The following is a 16,886-nucleotide window of genomic DNA, read 5'->3' as shown; positions in this document are numbered from 1 at the left end:
GGCGGGTATCGGTGTAGAAAAAACCCACAGTAAATGACCACATTAGAGTTCAGTGAATAACTCTCCCTAAATCTGCCGATTCGTACCTGTGATTTTCACAGCGGTTTGTTGATTTTTACCGGGCAGACACCTGTCAGGTGCTCGGAGTCAGAGCTATAGCCACAGGACTCACCTGTACAGGTGAACACAAGCATGATTTCACGTGCTGTTAAATGAGGCACGCAAATATTTAGTGTCAGTAGAGGCTGAGCTGAGAGAAAAAGTGAATAAAGACGAGATGAAAGAGGGAAAAGAGGGGAAGCTTTACCTTTAACCGGAGAGACGAATATGCGAGACGACTCTGAGACGTCAACAACAACCAGGAAGTAACCAGTGGAGGAGGGGCGGGGATTTCCATTGTGCTCAACTCCTCCCAGCTCCTGATGTAATAATCAGATATCTCTGCAATAAACACGTTTTATTAGTTTTTGTTATCTAATGCAAACTAATCAGAATCCGGTCACGTTTCCCTCTCAGTAACAAAAGTTTGTTGTAAACTAATGAATATTAGGATTCATACAGCCATTTCAGTTTGAATTTGATCCTAATAATAGAAAGTGTGAACCCTGACCCACGGAGTAATGTAGTGTTGTAATGACTCAGTCTGACCACGGGAGGGCAGTAAATACTTCCATATCAGCGTGGGTGTAAGTACTAATCTGTGTAATGATATGAAGACTGTTGTGTGGAGAGAACCGCAGAGAACTGGAGAGTGTCCATGTTGCCGTTGCTCAGCAGCGGTGGTCTTAAGTGCAGCAAAAGATGTACACAAATTACCACAACAGATTCCAAAGGTTATTATAGTTCTAAGTCATCTTTAATCAGCTGTCAGATCAGATCTCACAATGTCTGGATAAATTTACCGGCAAAGTCCATCAGTCATCATCTATAACAAATGCTTCAGCTATAGATAAAATGCAAACTGTGACTACAAATATACTCATCAAAAACATACATGTTCAGTTCCAGTTTATAACACTTTCAAAACCCAAAAAGGCATCTTTTTTCTTTTTTTTTTTTTTACATTTTACAGTTCTCATCACCAAGTGTGTCTTGATATCTTTACTTTATCTTTACCAGACAGTTCAGTTTCTGAGTGAAAAATAACAGGCCTTTTGATGCCAGAAAATTTAAATTATGGTAAGTAACTGCCACGGAGGGGCATTCCTGTCCTGAAGGTACACTGACGCCATTGGTTTCCTGTTTGTTAGCAAGCTATTATTTATAAATATTTCTGCAAACATTAGCTGTCTAATGTTTGTTTAAATGCTAAAACATCAGCCCATTAGCACGGCCCCTTGCCAATGTTTTAGCAGGGCTAACAAATGTTGTAAATGTAAACAACATACTAACAGTTTGGCTACTACTAGCTTAAGTGTTAACTAGTGTTAAAGGTAGGCTAGCACTAGCTAGCATGCTAAGGCTAGAGGGGAAAACACTGGAACCAAGAAAATAAAATTTGATAATGTACAAACTAGAATCAGCTACTCAACAAATGACTTAGCTGTTAGTGAGCAGTTGGACCATCAAAACTTTGTCCAAGTAGCTAGCTACATTTTAGCCCTACTACAGTACACCCTCTACGGTCCTTTAACTGGTTTTTTTTTGGGGGGGGGGGGCGTTAATAAAACTGAATAAATAATGCTCAAGTGCAGTAGTTTGTAACATAATACTGCAACATACTAAGTTAAAGTACTTGCACTTTAGTCCCGGTATTTAACTTTTACATATTTTTTGAAAAATGAAATGCTTTTGGTTATGCTTTTTTGGTTTTGCCATTTAATTATTAACATATTTCAATATTGACAATAAGTCTTATCTAAGTAACTTAATCATAATTTAAAGAGATATTCCCTGATTTTGTTTTAGTGCCTTCAATTCTACAAATTTCTTCTCAGATGATTTGAAACATCAACATAAATAATTTCTTTTTTCGTAATCTTGTGTGTACAAATTATTTTTCTGCATTCAAGATCCATGCAAGAAAGCAACTTGTGTTCAAACCAGAGTTTACGACAGAATTTTGGAATTATTTCATCATCATGGTAGTTGTTTTGATATGGCTGGAATTCAGGAATATTAACATCCATATTGGCCATCAAAAAGTCTAGCATAAACTCTGGGTTAAACATGTTACTTTCTTGAACAAGTTATAGTTAAATATATGTAGACTTCAATGCTAAAAACCAAAACAAAAAAGTATTTGATTTAAGGGTAAAGTTGTAGTTAGCCTTCGTGAACACCTCACCAACACAGAAACACCACACTGTTACTGCCATCAGACTCTTCTAGAGATCTGACAAAGAGACAAACTTTTTTTTTTTTTTTTTTTTTTTTTTTAGATTTTCTCCTTTAAAACACAGTGGTCGCCATCTGCATCACGTCAAAGCAGATTCTTCTGGAGAAAAAAACCCAAAGGGTAAAAACACACACAGATATTTATTTGCAGCTCTGACATCAGAAACACTAAACGCATCACAGGTCATTCCATTCTGGTGGTGTCAAACATGCTGACAGTGCAACAAACCCAACAAACACACACAGGCATCGATACACACAGTGAAAACTGAACAAACGTGTACAAACCGCAGGCATCAGAGAGAATTCACACACAGAGGGTTTCCAAAAATAAAAGCTCTTAGAGGTACTTGGATTGATTAGTTGTTTTGATATATCGGGCACAAAAACAACATCAGGACTTCTGTTCTCTTTTGCCTCTGTTTTGTAATCTATGATCAATAATGCATTAAAATATTCAGTAGCTCACAAACTTTACAGAGGATCAGACAGAAGAGTTAATAACAGGCACAACATGACTCTTCAAACAGTGTAAACTTTCAAAGTGAATTCAAAAACTACATTAAAGATGTTAAGGTTCATGAGAGAGATTCTTTAAGAAAAACATGATTCAAGACAGTGAAGTAAATGTTAAGACGCAACTGTGGCACAACTAAACACTAAATTTAAGGACAAACATACAATACAAATTCAAATGAAAGGTAATGATCAATATAAGAAGGAGGTCTCAGATAAAAGCTGACAAATCGTTTCAGAAGATTGTCATGATTAAAAGGCATTGGTTCAAAATGGTTGTCCATCTGGAGGTGAAGTGCACCCGGTAATTTGTTCTCAACCAGTGCCAGTCATTACTATTAATTTGGTGCTTTAATGCTTTAATTAATTGTGTCTCCTTACTTTACTTAATCTGTGTTGTTGCGTAGATCTTAATGATAAATGTGCATGTTTTATCTTTTTTTTAAAAATGCAAATATAAATTAATCAAAATTACCCAAAAAACATTTTTCAAATTAGTTGCTAGTCATCTAGATCAGTAAGGCTGCATGACATTTATGGGCAATTAATGATCTTTCTACCTCACAGTTTAAAAAGTTTCATTACATTTCTATGAAAAAAAACATTGAATTTTTCAAAAATGAAACAATTTAGTCTGAAAAGACAAGTCTGAAAAGTGGCTTCACACATGGTAACCTTATTGTAATACTTTTAAAGATGCATATAAGACATTTTAAAGCTGCATTAATCACAATTTTTGTAGTACTGTTAGGTTCAGTCTCAGCCGATGACTGTATATAAAGATTGATGACATGACAGCTCCTCAAAAGTGAAGCCAAAACATGTTGATCGCCCCTTGGTGCCTGGCTGCAGTATAGATCATCGGGCATGCCCCCAAATGGAACACTGGCCAAAGTATAACATCAAAGCACATCCAAAGATGGCTTTTTCGTAGTTATTAACATGCTGATTGAGTTAATTTTCCTGATAAGTTTGGTTTTAATTTGTTATTTTTAATTGAAAGCTGTGACTGACTTGCGATTGGTTGGGCAAGACTCTGGCTCCAAATGACACGCCCAGCGCAAGATGGCTGCCCCAGGACCGGGATATTTTGGCTTCATTTTTGTACAGTGGAAGAGAGTGGAGATGTGTCATCCATCTTCATATTTAGTCACTGGTCTCAGCGCTCTCAGCAACCCAAGTGTCCAAAAATTTCACTCCCAGCTGCAGCTTTAAGTGTTGTCAAAGCCGTCTTTAAGAAGTCTTAAAGATGCAAATCTGTTGAAAAATTACTTGTTTCACTGTAACAGGACTTGCTTTATGAATGTAAGTTGGAGAAAAGGAAACAAAGCCCATAGTAAGAAAACTCCACTTCAGGTGCCTTGTTAAATGTTTAGAAATGTGTATAGAAAAAAAGACTAAATATACAGATTTGAGCAAAAAAACAGCAGATGATCAGCTGAAACAGTACAAATAAACCCATACAGACACAGTATTTTCTGGGAACATTATCACTATTTTGCTGCTAATAATTTGGGAGAGAATGTTACAATGTGAGCCAGCTCTGACTATCTATCTATCTCCTTATTAGTATTTCATATGGCACTGAGATCAGCTGTTGGCAGATGACTCTGTTGGCTTTCGAACTAAAAAAGAACAGACACAAAAACACATTTTTTAAAACTGTGAAGGCAGTTTTTCTGAGGTTTTGTCGAAAACAAACGCTTCTTTGTGGTGTTTCCTGTTTTTATTTGGCACACTGTCAGATTAAATATATGTGACAACAAGGTGAAGCCAAAGCTCTATGGTGCTTTAACTTGCCATCAATTAGTCACACATTACATACTTAACATTGCTGTTGACCCATTTGGCAGCCACTTGTTTCGGTACACTTTGCAAACCCGCAGTTATCTTAATATTCTACAGCTGTAAGTTTGGACTGTGATAACAAGCTGGTTCACTGAAGGACAAAATAATAATTTAATTGGCAGCAATAACGATAAATGACGATAGATTCTTTCCCTTGTTTCTGGTGCACCTCAACATTGGCTCAAGATTTTTCACGAAGTAAGGCAGATCAAGGTGTTACTTGATAAGAGGAAAATTGCTGAGTTGCACTTAAAACAAAGGAGATAATCTTGAAACCGAAGCTGATTTTTGACATTTATTTAAACTGTGTTTTTGTTGCAAATTTATGTCTAAAGGGCTTTTAAAGACGTTTCTTTTTCACCGTGCTCAAGCTTAGCATCATGGTACAAAACATGCAGCTTTTTATACTGAGCTCAGTGGAATGTATCCATGATTTCACTGGGCTAAATGTTCTGATACAAAATGAAAATAAACAATATAGTGTTGAGCAACAAAACAAGACAAAAGGTTGGTCCACAGTAACTTCAAGTCTTGAGCCAAAAAAAGTCCAGTTCAGAACAGAGTGAAAAACTGCTGTACTTCCTCAGGAGTTTCTAATAGTGTATTTTCCTCATGTTAGACACACTTTGTGGATAAATTTGTACTTCTGGGATAATTTGACAACTGTACTTAAGAGCACTACAGTGATGAAAAACAAATATCACAAATATGAATACAGTTGAGATAATTTGCTCTTGACGGACATGAACATGACAACAACCAAAGAAGTGAGTGTGACAGATAAAAAGGATAAAACATGAAACATGAAATATGACAACAGAAATAATATTTAATGTTTTACATTTCTTCTAATATAAATAATTGGTCACTTTATATTCTAATGACATTGGTCATGTATGGGGCCTTAAAGCGTTATTTCACTTCATCTGATTATCGGTTAAAAAGACTCTAAAGTCAGCAGCCCTGAAGATCGAACATCACCCCACTGATATTTGGCATTTTTTCTCATTGTCACGTTTATTTTCACAATAAAAAACGATTCCCACTAGATATAATTATTAGTATTTATCTTCACAATAAAAAACAATTCCTACTAGATATGATTATCCTCACCACTTAACTTTTTCAGTGCCGCTATAGCTAATTGACTCAAATGCCATGCTTGTTCTATCTGCTATAGCCATTTTCTTTTAGGCTGTACTATAATTTTGTTTTCAGTTAAATGATACTAAGTCATGGTGACAATGGAGCCCCAGAGCAACCAATATAGCTGACTTATCTCAAACTCCAACGGAGATGAAATCGGCCTCCACAGTGGAATAACGCTTTAAAAGCCAAGGCAGTAGATCAGTTTGGAACAATACGTCTATCCTGGTCTATACTCTTATAATAATATACAATGTTGGCTTTTTTCCTCCATTGCACATGTATCATGCTGTACCCATATTTACCCTAAAATATGAATGGTATACTATCTTTAAATCTGCAAACAACAGTTACTTCAAAAAATTAATTAAGTACACAATGTTATTAATGCAATGTAAAAGTATCCAAAGTATCCAAAAAATCCTAAACAAACAAACAAACAAACAAAGCACAGCAGTGTAGGCTATGTTAGCTAAACTTTCCACATGCTATTGTTTTGGTATCAAAAGTCAGATATAAAGATGTATGAGCACTCCTCCAGAGAAAACTTTAAAGTATTGGCACAGAAAGCAATAACTCAACAGTCACAATATCCTTGAACATAAAGAGCTAACAAGACGTTTGCTGTGTTGATTTTGAGAAGACTGATACGAAAACATTTCCCGATACATTATTCTCTCTATTTATTTCCATGTTTTAATAAAACATTGTGAAATCTTTCCTCAAAAACACTTCTCAACTGCTTTTGTTAATATTAGCATGTAGTTTGCAGCCACTGCCAACACTGCAGCACTGTTCTCTACGTTAGTGGCTAGCTATGTTACCTGCTAAACAGATTGGAAACGAGACATCAGCAATGGTTATGCCACAAACTCTGCAGAGGTTTTTAACCTTCCTCTGCTTTGTACCTATGTCATGTATATTTATTTAATATAAATTTTAATTTAGGCTGAATATTTATCTAGACAGCTAATTGAGGATTAAGATAACTTATTGTAAAGTTAGCTACAGAAGCTAACCATCAAATATTGGCTAAATTATTTGGTGCATTGTTAGCAAATTTCTAGCATTATCAAACCACACAAAACTGCTGTTAAAAATGATCATTTCTGGCAAATACAGGTACAGCACAGACAGTGTGAAACAGGGAATAAATAAGGATAAAAACACACTGGTCACACAGATGTTCAGCCTGGTCCAGGAGGAAAAGCTTCAGGGATTTATACAAATATACAGCCTGATGTTAAACTCTTTATGGCCCAGATTAGGCTGTCAACCAGTGGCAGCCTAAACAGGAAGCAAAATCTTCCCCCTGTTACAAAGCGATGAACTTAAACATCTTTTTTTGACTGTTTAAAGCCATTAAAATCATTCAAACCACATGCTATGAGAGAAAGTGGGAGCGTGCGGAGCTTAATTCCCAGGCTGCATGTTTTAAACGAGGCACATTATGTGTCTGACAGTGATGAAACTGTTTTAACTTCCTCCTAAACAGGGCTCAAAGGCAGACAGGCTGAGACTGCAGTATCTGGACTATCCACTAGAGGGGGGCAGAGTTGTTTCATTGAGAAAGGGGAGAGGATGGTTAAAGGTTAGTTTTAGAGAGAAAGGAATGAAGAGAAGACAAAGTAACATGCAATCAAAGATGACCGGAGGAGGAAAGTAAAAAGATGGAGGGATGTGACGAGTAGAAAGGATGGACGTTGACTGGTCATTTCCTGAATCGCAGACTCGATCTAACATGCACATTTCTTCTCGTTGGGCTGCGCATCACCGAGCTTTGTGGCCCCGTTCCCGTTGGCGGGCTCAGCGGGCGGTTTGTCGACGCACTGCTCCATCCTCTTCATGACCAGGTCCAACAGCGTTATCACTGCCTTGTCCACCTCCGCTCCTGTCGCTGCACTCGTCTCAAAGTACGGAATCCTGTGAGTGTCAAGAACAAAAGATATATATATATATATATATTTAAAAGGTGCTGTGTCGTGACCTTTTTCCAAATAAGCTCAACTGTTTTTTAATTGATTCCCTTTTCCATTAAATCATTTGGAAACTTTAAACTTCATACAGGTAGAGAACCAATTATGTTTTTATATCATTAATTCATTTGATATATAAGTATTGTGAAGTGCAGCCATTATCATAAGGTAGAAAAAACATGGGGGTGGAAAAGTAAACAGCTCCAGGTGTTCCTGATATATTGCATTTACAAGAACGTGAGGAATGTAATTTCATTACATCTGGCACAAACATTCACTTGGACTCAAAGAGAATTTTATTGACTCAACTTATTAACAAAAAAAGGGTTAAAGTGATTTTTCCTATCTTATCACATTTTTATCTGTGTGTCATCCTGAATGTGGAAATAAAACTGAAGCTGAATTTAAATGCATGTAATCTGTAGACATAACACTTAACTGACAGTGTACATGCCTGAACATTTTTAAGTTCCCCAGAGTTTAAGACAGTTTATTACTTCCTGGAACAGAGTTGCTAGGCAACGTCAGACTGTGGTCTTGGGTGGCTTGAATTGCACCAGGAAATGACTTTTGCCTGGTCTAACAGGAAGTAATTTGTAGAGAAACTGTTGAGACACAAGTGCTGCACAGGTTGTGTTACCTCTAATTGTCTGCTCCTTATGAAACACCAAAAACAAAATAAACAAATAAACATACCCGTATTTATCGGCCAGCTCTTTGGCCTGTTTTTCCTGAACCTCCCGCTGGTCGGCCAGGTCCGCCTTGTTTCCTACCAACACGATATCTGGGTTCTCACAGTAGGCATTGGCCTGTAGCTGGCCTGGAAATTAACACAAATAAATAGGAAACAAATGAGATGTGCAAATATAATACCAACAACCTCAGGCAAAAACTCTTAAGATAGTTTCACTTGTTATTTTATCTTATGCTTTCTTCATATAACCCTTCATATAACCCTCAGCAGGTCTACAACAAGTTTAAAATATGTAAAAATCAGAGGTTAACAACATACTCATCCAGTTTCTGACATTGAGGAAGCTCTGCTGGCTGGTGAGATCAAACATCAGCAGGAACCCCATGGCGTCTCTGAAGAAGGCCGTCGTCAGGCTGCGGAACCTGAAACATGCACACAAAAAGTAAAAAGGAATAATACATACTATATATACTGCACTATACTGTACACTTTAAAGGCTGGGTTAAGCACCAACAGTCTGAGCTCAAGTGTCTGAAGCTGTAGATTCTCTCATCTCACTCTAATCTCACTGTTGTAATGTACAAAAAGTATTTGCTGTGTGCTGCTGTTTGTATCAACACCAGTCAGTAATAAGACTTCCTCAGTTACTCTGTAGTATACTGGGTTTCTGGGTGTGACCGAGCATGGATCACAGCTGTGTGTAAACATTACTCATCAAGTTTTATTTGCAAATATACAATAAGCAAACAATCAGGATAAAGCAGCAGATTATCAGGGGTGTTTCCACAGCAAACACTCTGATGGACTGATCACACAGGTGGAATAATGCCTTTAGTTGCTTGATTAAACGATCATGAAGATCAGTTTATAAAAACGGGAATCTCTTCCGTTACACTGAGCTGAATAAATGAAATTAAAATTATGTAACTAACGCTGAGTCACCCAGCAGTGAGTCACCGGGCCTTTATAAACTGATTCAACAGATAAAAGGCAGCTTGCAATTAAAGACCACACACATACATGATTGACACATACTACAGACACACATATGGACACACACATACAGCACATGCAAATGTGGATAGTGATCTGTTGTTTCTGCTTCAAACCATTAAGTGTGATTATACATGATCAATTTCACAAGTGAGTTTCATTGTTGTACAATCTGATTTCTCATATCTGAAATTTTACATTGGCTTCTCAAGGCAGTTTTGAAAATGTGAGATTGAAATGAATAAAATATCTTTCCCAGAGTTTCAAGAAAAAATAAATTTCCAATTTCAAAGAAAAGAAAAGTTTTCTTGGGGCATCATCTGTTGTAGTTATACCATTACCAGAATGGACTGCCATTTAGCTCCATTTCATTCAATCAGCCTGATATTGTGTTCATGTCTGCTTTATCCTGATCGTTTGTTCATTGTATATTTGCAAATAATTTTAATTTCTTAGGAAGGAAAGATATTTGTTTTACACCAAGCCCACAAGATTACTTAATTCTGATTGTTTTGTTTGATAGCAACAGGACACTATAACTGGACACCTATGGGACATGTGTCTAATTGCAGGTCTAAATGAATACAACAGTATTAAATTGTAGGTATAATTAGCGAGACTTAAAGGTACCATGTGCAAGTTCTTGCTATTGCTATATAGCCAACATTAAGATTATTAATAATAATAATAATAATAATTAAAGCTGCGAGCAGCGTTGAACGGGCCCTCGCACCCGGCGCCCGTCGGGGGAGCGGCGACCGCGGGACCCCGGCAACCGCGGGGTCAACGCAGGTCGCAGGGCACACGCTGGCGTAACAGTTCACACTTCCCAGATGTAAAAATTTTAAATAAAAGCTTTTACGCTAATTATTTTCTGTGATAATATTTTTCAGAGCTCATCATCTGTGACAGCTCTTGGCTCTCTTGACTGTAACCTCTCTGTGGCAGCTTCTCACAGACTCAATCAACTCCTCTTCCCCTCCCCCCTCAAACACAAACACAAACACAAACACACCCACACACACACACACAAACACACAGAGAAATACCCCCTCCCAAAAGGAGATAAAACTCAGTTTTAACTTGAGTTTACAAGCTTTGAGCTTTGAGCAAAAGCATTTTTTTAAGTTCTGTTATTGGGTGCATATATAAATCATTTATGCTTAAACAAGGGTTATAATGAAGTTATTTGAACAGTGAATATCTCATCTGCCTAAAGTCAGGGCGAAGCCACTAACCAGCTGTAGGGATGGGTATCATTAGGATTTTATCTTTATCCATACAGACCCCTATCAGTCCAGCTCAGACTGTTACTGGTTTAAGAGAGTGAAGTTTATAGCAATTTGCCAAATTTGGAGATTAGTGACAAACTAACCAGTTAGACTACATACAGACAAGCTTTCATTTTAGCTGTTAGTAACAGTTTGCCATGAGCTTAACCAGCGTGCTGTGCTTCCTGTTAAACATGTTATGAGACTGTGGACAACGCTGAAAATATTACTTTACTAACTACTGGCCAAACAGGCGCTTTTACAAAGAAAAGGTAAAGGCCAGCAGCTTTTACTTTTCAATGCACTTGTCGTCAACTTGAGTGGCTTATATTCAGCTGGTTCACCTCGACGCCGGTGGACCTAGTGCACTTTTCCTGTCGCCGTACACTGAGTAAGACGAAAAAAATCAGCTGACCCCGTGTGAAATTTCCTAACTGATCAAAACCAAACTGTAAAGACAGCATCAATCCACGCTCAGCTTTGGTCAAGGGGAGACATATGGTAAGATTACATGAATTCATGTAATCTTCTTTGAGACTACAATTTCAGACTTAACTAAGTCATTCACTAGTGTCTTGGCAGCATTTATGGGTTCTTTAGACAGGTCTCTAACTGGTTTTCTTTCCAGGGTCATTGAAATCTTTGGCTTCCTACCTCTGCCAGGCTTGTTCTGCACAGTGTGGCTCTCCTTGAATTTCTCGGTGACGCTTCTCATTTGAGTTCTTGACGCTTGGAAATGCTGTTATAACTTTGTATATCCTTCTCCTGCTTCCTAAGCATCGACAATTCTTCAAGTCTACAGTGATTTCCTTAGTTTTTGGCATGATGCTTTCTCAAGTGACAGCTCAAATCTTAACTGAAGTTTTTATACCGCGTGTAAAGCAGCTCTTGGCTCTCCTGACTGTAACCTCTCTGTGGCAGCTTCTCACAGACTCAATCAACTCTTCTTCCCCTCCCCCCTCAAACACAAACACAAACACAAACACACACACACACACAGACGCACACACACAGAGACCCCCTTCCAAAAACCCATCAAAGAGTAATACAATGGCTCCATCTATAGGATAAAGTAGAGAGTCGCAACAGGAAGTTACCCCAAAATCTGAGGTTTCAAACAGGAAGTTGGGTTTCTGAACTTTGACGGGCCAGAACCGGCACACGCTTCGACCAAAACTCACAATTTTCGGAGCCAGTCTTCCAAAAAATTCCTCAAGGAGGGGCTGACAACATTTGAAGTGAATCTGGTCACCCGTCTAGAAACTGGACATCACACTATAAAATATGTCATTTCCTGCTATAAATAGGTGGTGCTACAACAATTGTATGAATATTGACATATGGATGTGTGCAGATAGGTACCATTAACAATCCTGTAAAGTTTGATGCAGTTTGGACAAAGTATGGCCGAAATATAGCAAAAATAAAGCAACTTCCTGTTTCGTGGCGAGTAATCGAACTTTGAGGGGCCATAACTTCCACGCCCTTCAACAAAAACTCAAAATCTGCCGCAATTTAACATCGTCTATGTCTTAAGAACATACTATTAAGTTTTGAAGTCAATCGGATAATGCGTCTAGGACTAGTTCGCGTTCAAGCGACCCCTGGAAATGGCCAAAAACACACAATTTTTTCACCTTCCGGTCAAAATAAAAATACTTTCTGTTGGGTTTAGAATATGGCTCCAAGAGACTTTTTGGTGCGTCATGGGATGTTACATATGTGTGCAGATTTTCAGATTTTTAGGCGCAACGGGCTTGAGGGGCTGTTCCGTTTAAAAATGTAGGTGGCGCTACCGAGGCCATTTTACCACGCCCATGCTCAAGACCCCTAAATTATTAAATTTTTCGCCGTGCCTGACGCGTCTGCAAATTTTGGTAAGTTTTCACGCATGTTAAGGCCCTCAAAAAGCCGATCTAAGAGGCGGAAAAAGAAGAAAAAAAATAATAATAATAATAATAATAATAATAATAATAATAATAAACAGACCGAAAACAAGAGGGTCCTTGCAACTCGTTGCATGGCCCCGTTGGGCCCACGCAACTCGTTGCTCGGGCCCTAATAATAATAATAATGGGCTGTGCAACTTGTTCATCCTGTCATGTTGGACTAATGGCAGACTGACGCTACATTGAGTCACTATCACAAAGTAGTATTACGAGACGTGACGGGCTGGGCTAAGCGTTTAGCATGCTAACTTCAGTGGAAGAAACTGGGCTAGCATCTAGTGGCCATTAGAGGAACTGCAGCTGAATACATCTGAGCTTTAAAGTCAACTGTCAGCTGTGCTGGCTGCTGCTTGTAAACAACAGGCCAAACAGCAATCCAAGATATCACAAATGACAAAGCATGACAAGCTAGACTAATACAAAGATAAGCCATTATCCTGATTGGTTTCTTTCTGAAGATGCAGCCCACCTCTCCTGTCCAGCTGTGTCCCAGAGCTGAAGGTGAACCTTGAAGGTTTTCCCTGTGGTCGTCCCATTTGGGTTGGACGCTGTGTACACCTGTAGAGAAAGAAACAACACCAGTTTTTATTTAAGAGACATAATAAACATGTGGTAATCTGACTCTGAAAGACAAATGAAATGAAAGGCCAAAAGGAAAACAACCCTCTTTGCATATAAATCTACAAATTTGCGCCGTTGAGTCCAAAATAGAGGAAGCTATTTTAGCTTATTAACTGTCTTGCGCCAGTCACTACTCACTACTCCACAAAAGAGGAACTGTTTTTAGACGAGTCATGATGCAGGAGTTTATGTTTCAAATAAATCTTTTGAGTAAACAGTGTGGACTTGTAATGGGTCATGTCCCACTAGCAATTTTTCCCCCCCTTCAGTGACTGTTAATGGAATGAAATAATGTACACGACCAAACGACCAGAAGAAGCTCAAGAGAGTTATCGTGACTGATAAGCACTAGCCTAGCTGGCTAGCATGTTAGCAGTTAGCTTGGCAGTTATAGTTGTTTACTCCAGCAGCCCTGCGAGCACTCCCTACGTCAACAGGCCTCTGGGACTATGTATTTTGCAAATATGGATTGATGAACTTCAAGTTTTAGGTGCAAACACACATTCATATTCATGGATCTATTATTCAACTTCAAGGCTCATATTTCATTCTATCACCACTTGTTTTGTTTCTGCCGTGTCCATTTTTCACGTCTCCACCGTTTTAATTGTTGTGAATTTGTCAGCTGGTCTGACTAACAGTGATCTGGACAGCGATCCCTGCTTCATAATGATGAACCCTTGTGTGCTGCAGCTGGTTGTGCTTGTGTCTCTGCAGGAAGCCTCGGGCTCATTCACACCTCTGATTCTCCCAGATGAGACACTGTCACTTTCTCTGACACTCTTTTAAGGCTGTGTGATCATGGTCAAAGCAGTCAGTATTTTTGGTTCAGTTTTCTAGGTGATAATCAACTTTTAAATCAGGTGGAAAATGATGACGCATGTTCATATAGTGAGAGCTATAGTATTATTATTGCTGGAACACGATGCTGGGTTTTTTCACAAATGCCACAACTGCACAATTTTCTAATCTTTCAATTACTTTGATGAATATACTCACAATTTTCCAGAAAAGCAGTTCTTAAGTTTTCATTAACCTAAATAAATTTAAGTCCCCATATGCATAAGTAACTTAGCCCCAATACATAGTTTACAATAGTGTTAAAATCACAAAGTATCTTATCAAAAAATGAGTGAACAAAACTAAAGATTCTCACTGGCTACTTGATTTTTTTGTTTTTTTGTCAACAGTATTCAAATTAATGCCCAATTAAAGTTCAAATTTAAGTTGTAATAACTTATTTAAGGATGATTAAATCTTAACATTTTGAGGATTGTTTTTGTTTTTTGTTGTTGGGTTTTTTTGCAAGATAAATGATCTTGTCATAAGTCATTGGCATTAGTTTTTGAGCAAGATTTATCTATTTTTTCTGCTTGAGCTAACAAAACTCAAGTCTGAAAGAAAACTGGGCTGTATGGTTTCATTTACATTTAGCAATGCACAACTCAGGTCCAGTCCAAGCTACAGTGGATCAAGAAGAACTCTTTGAGACCAGGTTAATTTCCTGACTACTCTGAACTACAGCTGTGATCACAAGTTTGTCTGCTTCCACCTGATTCTAGATAAAATAGCTCAAAACTTGGTGTGACCTTAACACACACACACACACACACACACACACACACACACACACACACACACAAAGACGCAGAGGAGTTGAGGAATGATAATCAATCCTATGAGTCATCCAGAGCTGTTAAAGCAGCGTTGTCAGTATTTCAGACATGTGAAGGCAGCGCAAGCACCAAGGCGACCGAACTGCTGACCGAACCGGGCCTCGCCCACTCCCTGATTCAGATAAGTGCGTCTCACTCGTGGACGCCTGGATTCCAGCAACAAGAGTGAATGTTTTTCCAAAACTGACAAGGTTTAAACTGGAAAAAAATCAATCAAAACCTGCTAAAATCCATATATCCACTGCTGTTTAGCATCAACAGCTGTTTACTTAACAAGAGCATCAGCCGTAGTTGCGTTTACAAGACAAGACGTTAGAATACGTCCTCTGGGCAGCGCTACTTCTTCATCCACTCATGTTGGACAGACTGGACGCTACGGTGACTCACTATTACAATGTGGTATAACAAGACTGTGCTAGCTGGTTAGCATGGTAACTTAAGTGACAGAAATAGAAGCAAAACACACTATGGAGACAGCGCTTGGCGGGTAAAGGAATGAAGTTTGATGCCAAACTCACAATGTTTCTTCTAGACTGGTAAGTAAACAGCTGTTAATGCTAACATTAGCTATGTAGCTAAAAATTTACACCTTTAATCCAACCTACTAAGACCTGATTGACCCTATCTGAGCAAAACACCAGACACATTTACTGAGCAAATCTTAGCTATTAAGTCAGAGGTCTAGAACCAGGCTGGCATCTAGTAGCCATTAGAGAAACTGATGAAATAAAAAACAAAGAAAAAACACACTCTGGGTGAACTGCTCACAACTTTTGCTTCCATTACAGTCAAAACCCGTGACTGAGTACTTGTCAAGTACTTTGTGTTTTATGGACCACAAACCAAAGGTTGGAAAAAAGGTTGGGAACCATTGCTCTGACCCAGCATCATCTACGGCAACATCGCAAATGAAGGGAAGACTTAGTGGAAGGAGCCACAGAACCACCACAAGTTAGCAAAGTGGATTAGAAGAGAAAGAACTTGGTTAAAAGAAATATACATGCAGATTTCCTTTTTTCATTTAATAATACCACAGACACTAAGGAGTTAACCTGAACCATCTTTTCACAGATTATTTATCCCGGGTTATTGGTGGATGTGACCCCGGTTCAATCTCCCCGACTGTGACTCAGCTCGACATGCTGTTGTGGGAGTACAGCAGCAGCAAATCCAGACCTAACCTGACCCACCGTTTGTTCTCTGAAAGATAAAGCCCAAAGAAAATGCCTGGGCAAATGCCACGGTAACTATGGCAACAGAGCCTGCATCACCTGCGTGTAAGGTGAGGATGTAGAATTTGCTGCATCAGGAAAAAATAAACAATAAATAAAAACCCCAAAAATAAAAAGAGAGAGAGAGATCTCACCACTCTCTTTTCCCTGAAGTCGATGCCGACTGTGGTGATGAACTTGGGGTTGAACTTGTTGTCTGTGTATCGGTACAGGAAGGTGGTTTTCCCCACGCCGGAGTCCCCCAGGGCAAGGAGCTTTATAAGGTAGTCATAATCCCCATCAGTCATAGTGATGACCGCTATAAACCTGTGGAAAACAGACAGGGACGCATGTTAACACACACAAAGAAACTTGAGTTTCTGCTTCCACGGGCATTCAGGATGTGTGTGTGAAAAATACCAAGTGACATGAATAATGAAAGAAAAGAGGAAATAGTTTGAGACGTCAGAAGTTAAACGAGCCGACGTACAGAAAACATACTCGGTGATAGAGAGGGGATGGTGTGTGTCTGCTGAATTATGAGGGAGGGGATCACAGGGTCGTCCTGACCAGAACATGACTTTCTGGGAAAATAGTAACTGAGTGTGTGTGAGAGAGAGAGAGGAGGAGAGAGAGCTAAGTGGGGGT

At 38.7% G+C, this 16,886-nt stretch overlaps 1 protein-coding gene across 1 annotated transcript; it reads right to left on the bottom strand.

Moving 5' to 3' along the window:
- Nucleotides 1-4,793: 4,793 nt before the first annotated feature.
- Nucleotides 4,794-16,648, bottom strand: LOC108901139 (ras-related protein Rab-27B). Its single transcript, XM_018702550.2, has 5 exons — nucleotides 16,394-16,648; nucleotides 13,200-13,288; nucleotides 8,836-8,939; nucleotides 8,520-8,643; nucleotides 4,794-7,770 (listed from the first exon to the last, which is right to left on the bottom strand). The coding sequence occupies exons 1-5, from the start codon at nucleotides 16,544-16,546 to the stop codon at nucleotides 7,584-7,586; spliced, it is 657 nt and encodes a 218-aa protein (XP_018558066.1). The 5' UTR covers nucleotides 16,547-16,648; the 3' UTR covers nucleotides 4,794-7,583.
- Between the last annotated feature and the right edge of the window lie 238 nt (nucleotides 16,649-16,886).

Source organism: Lates calcarifer, unplaced genomic scaffold, assembly GCF_001640805.2.
Source record: "Lates calcarifer isolate ASB-BC8 unplaced genomic scaffold, TLL_Latcal_v3 _unitig_4618_quiver_2199, whole genome shotgun sequence".
NCBI classification, from domain to species: Eukaryota; Metazoa; Chordata; class Actinopteri; family Centropomidae; genus Lates; species Lates calcarifer.
This window is presented reverse-complemented; position numbering and strand designations above follow the sequence as displayed.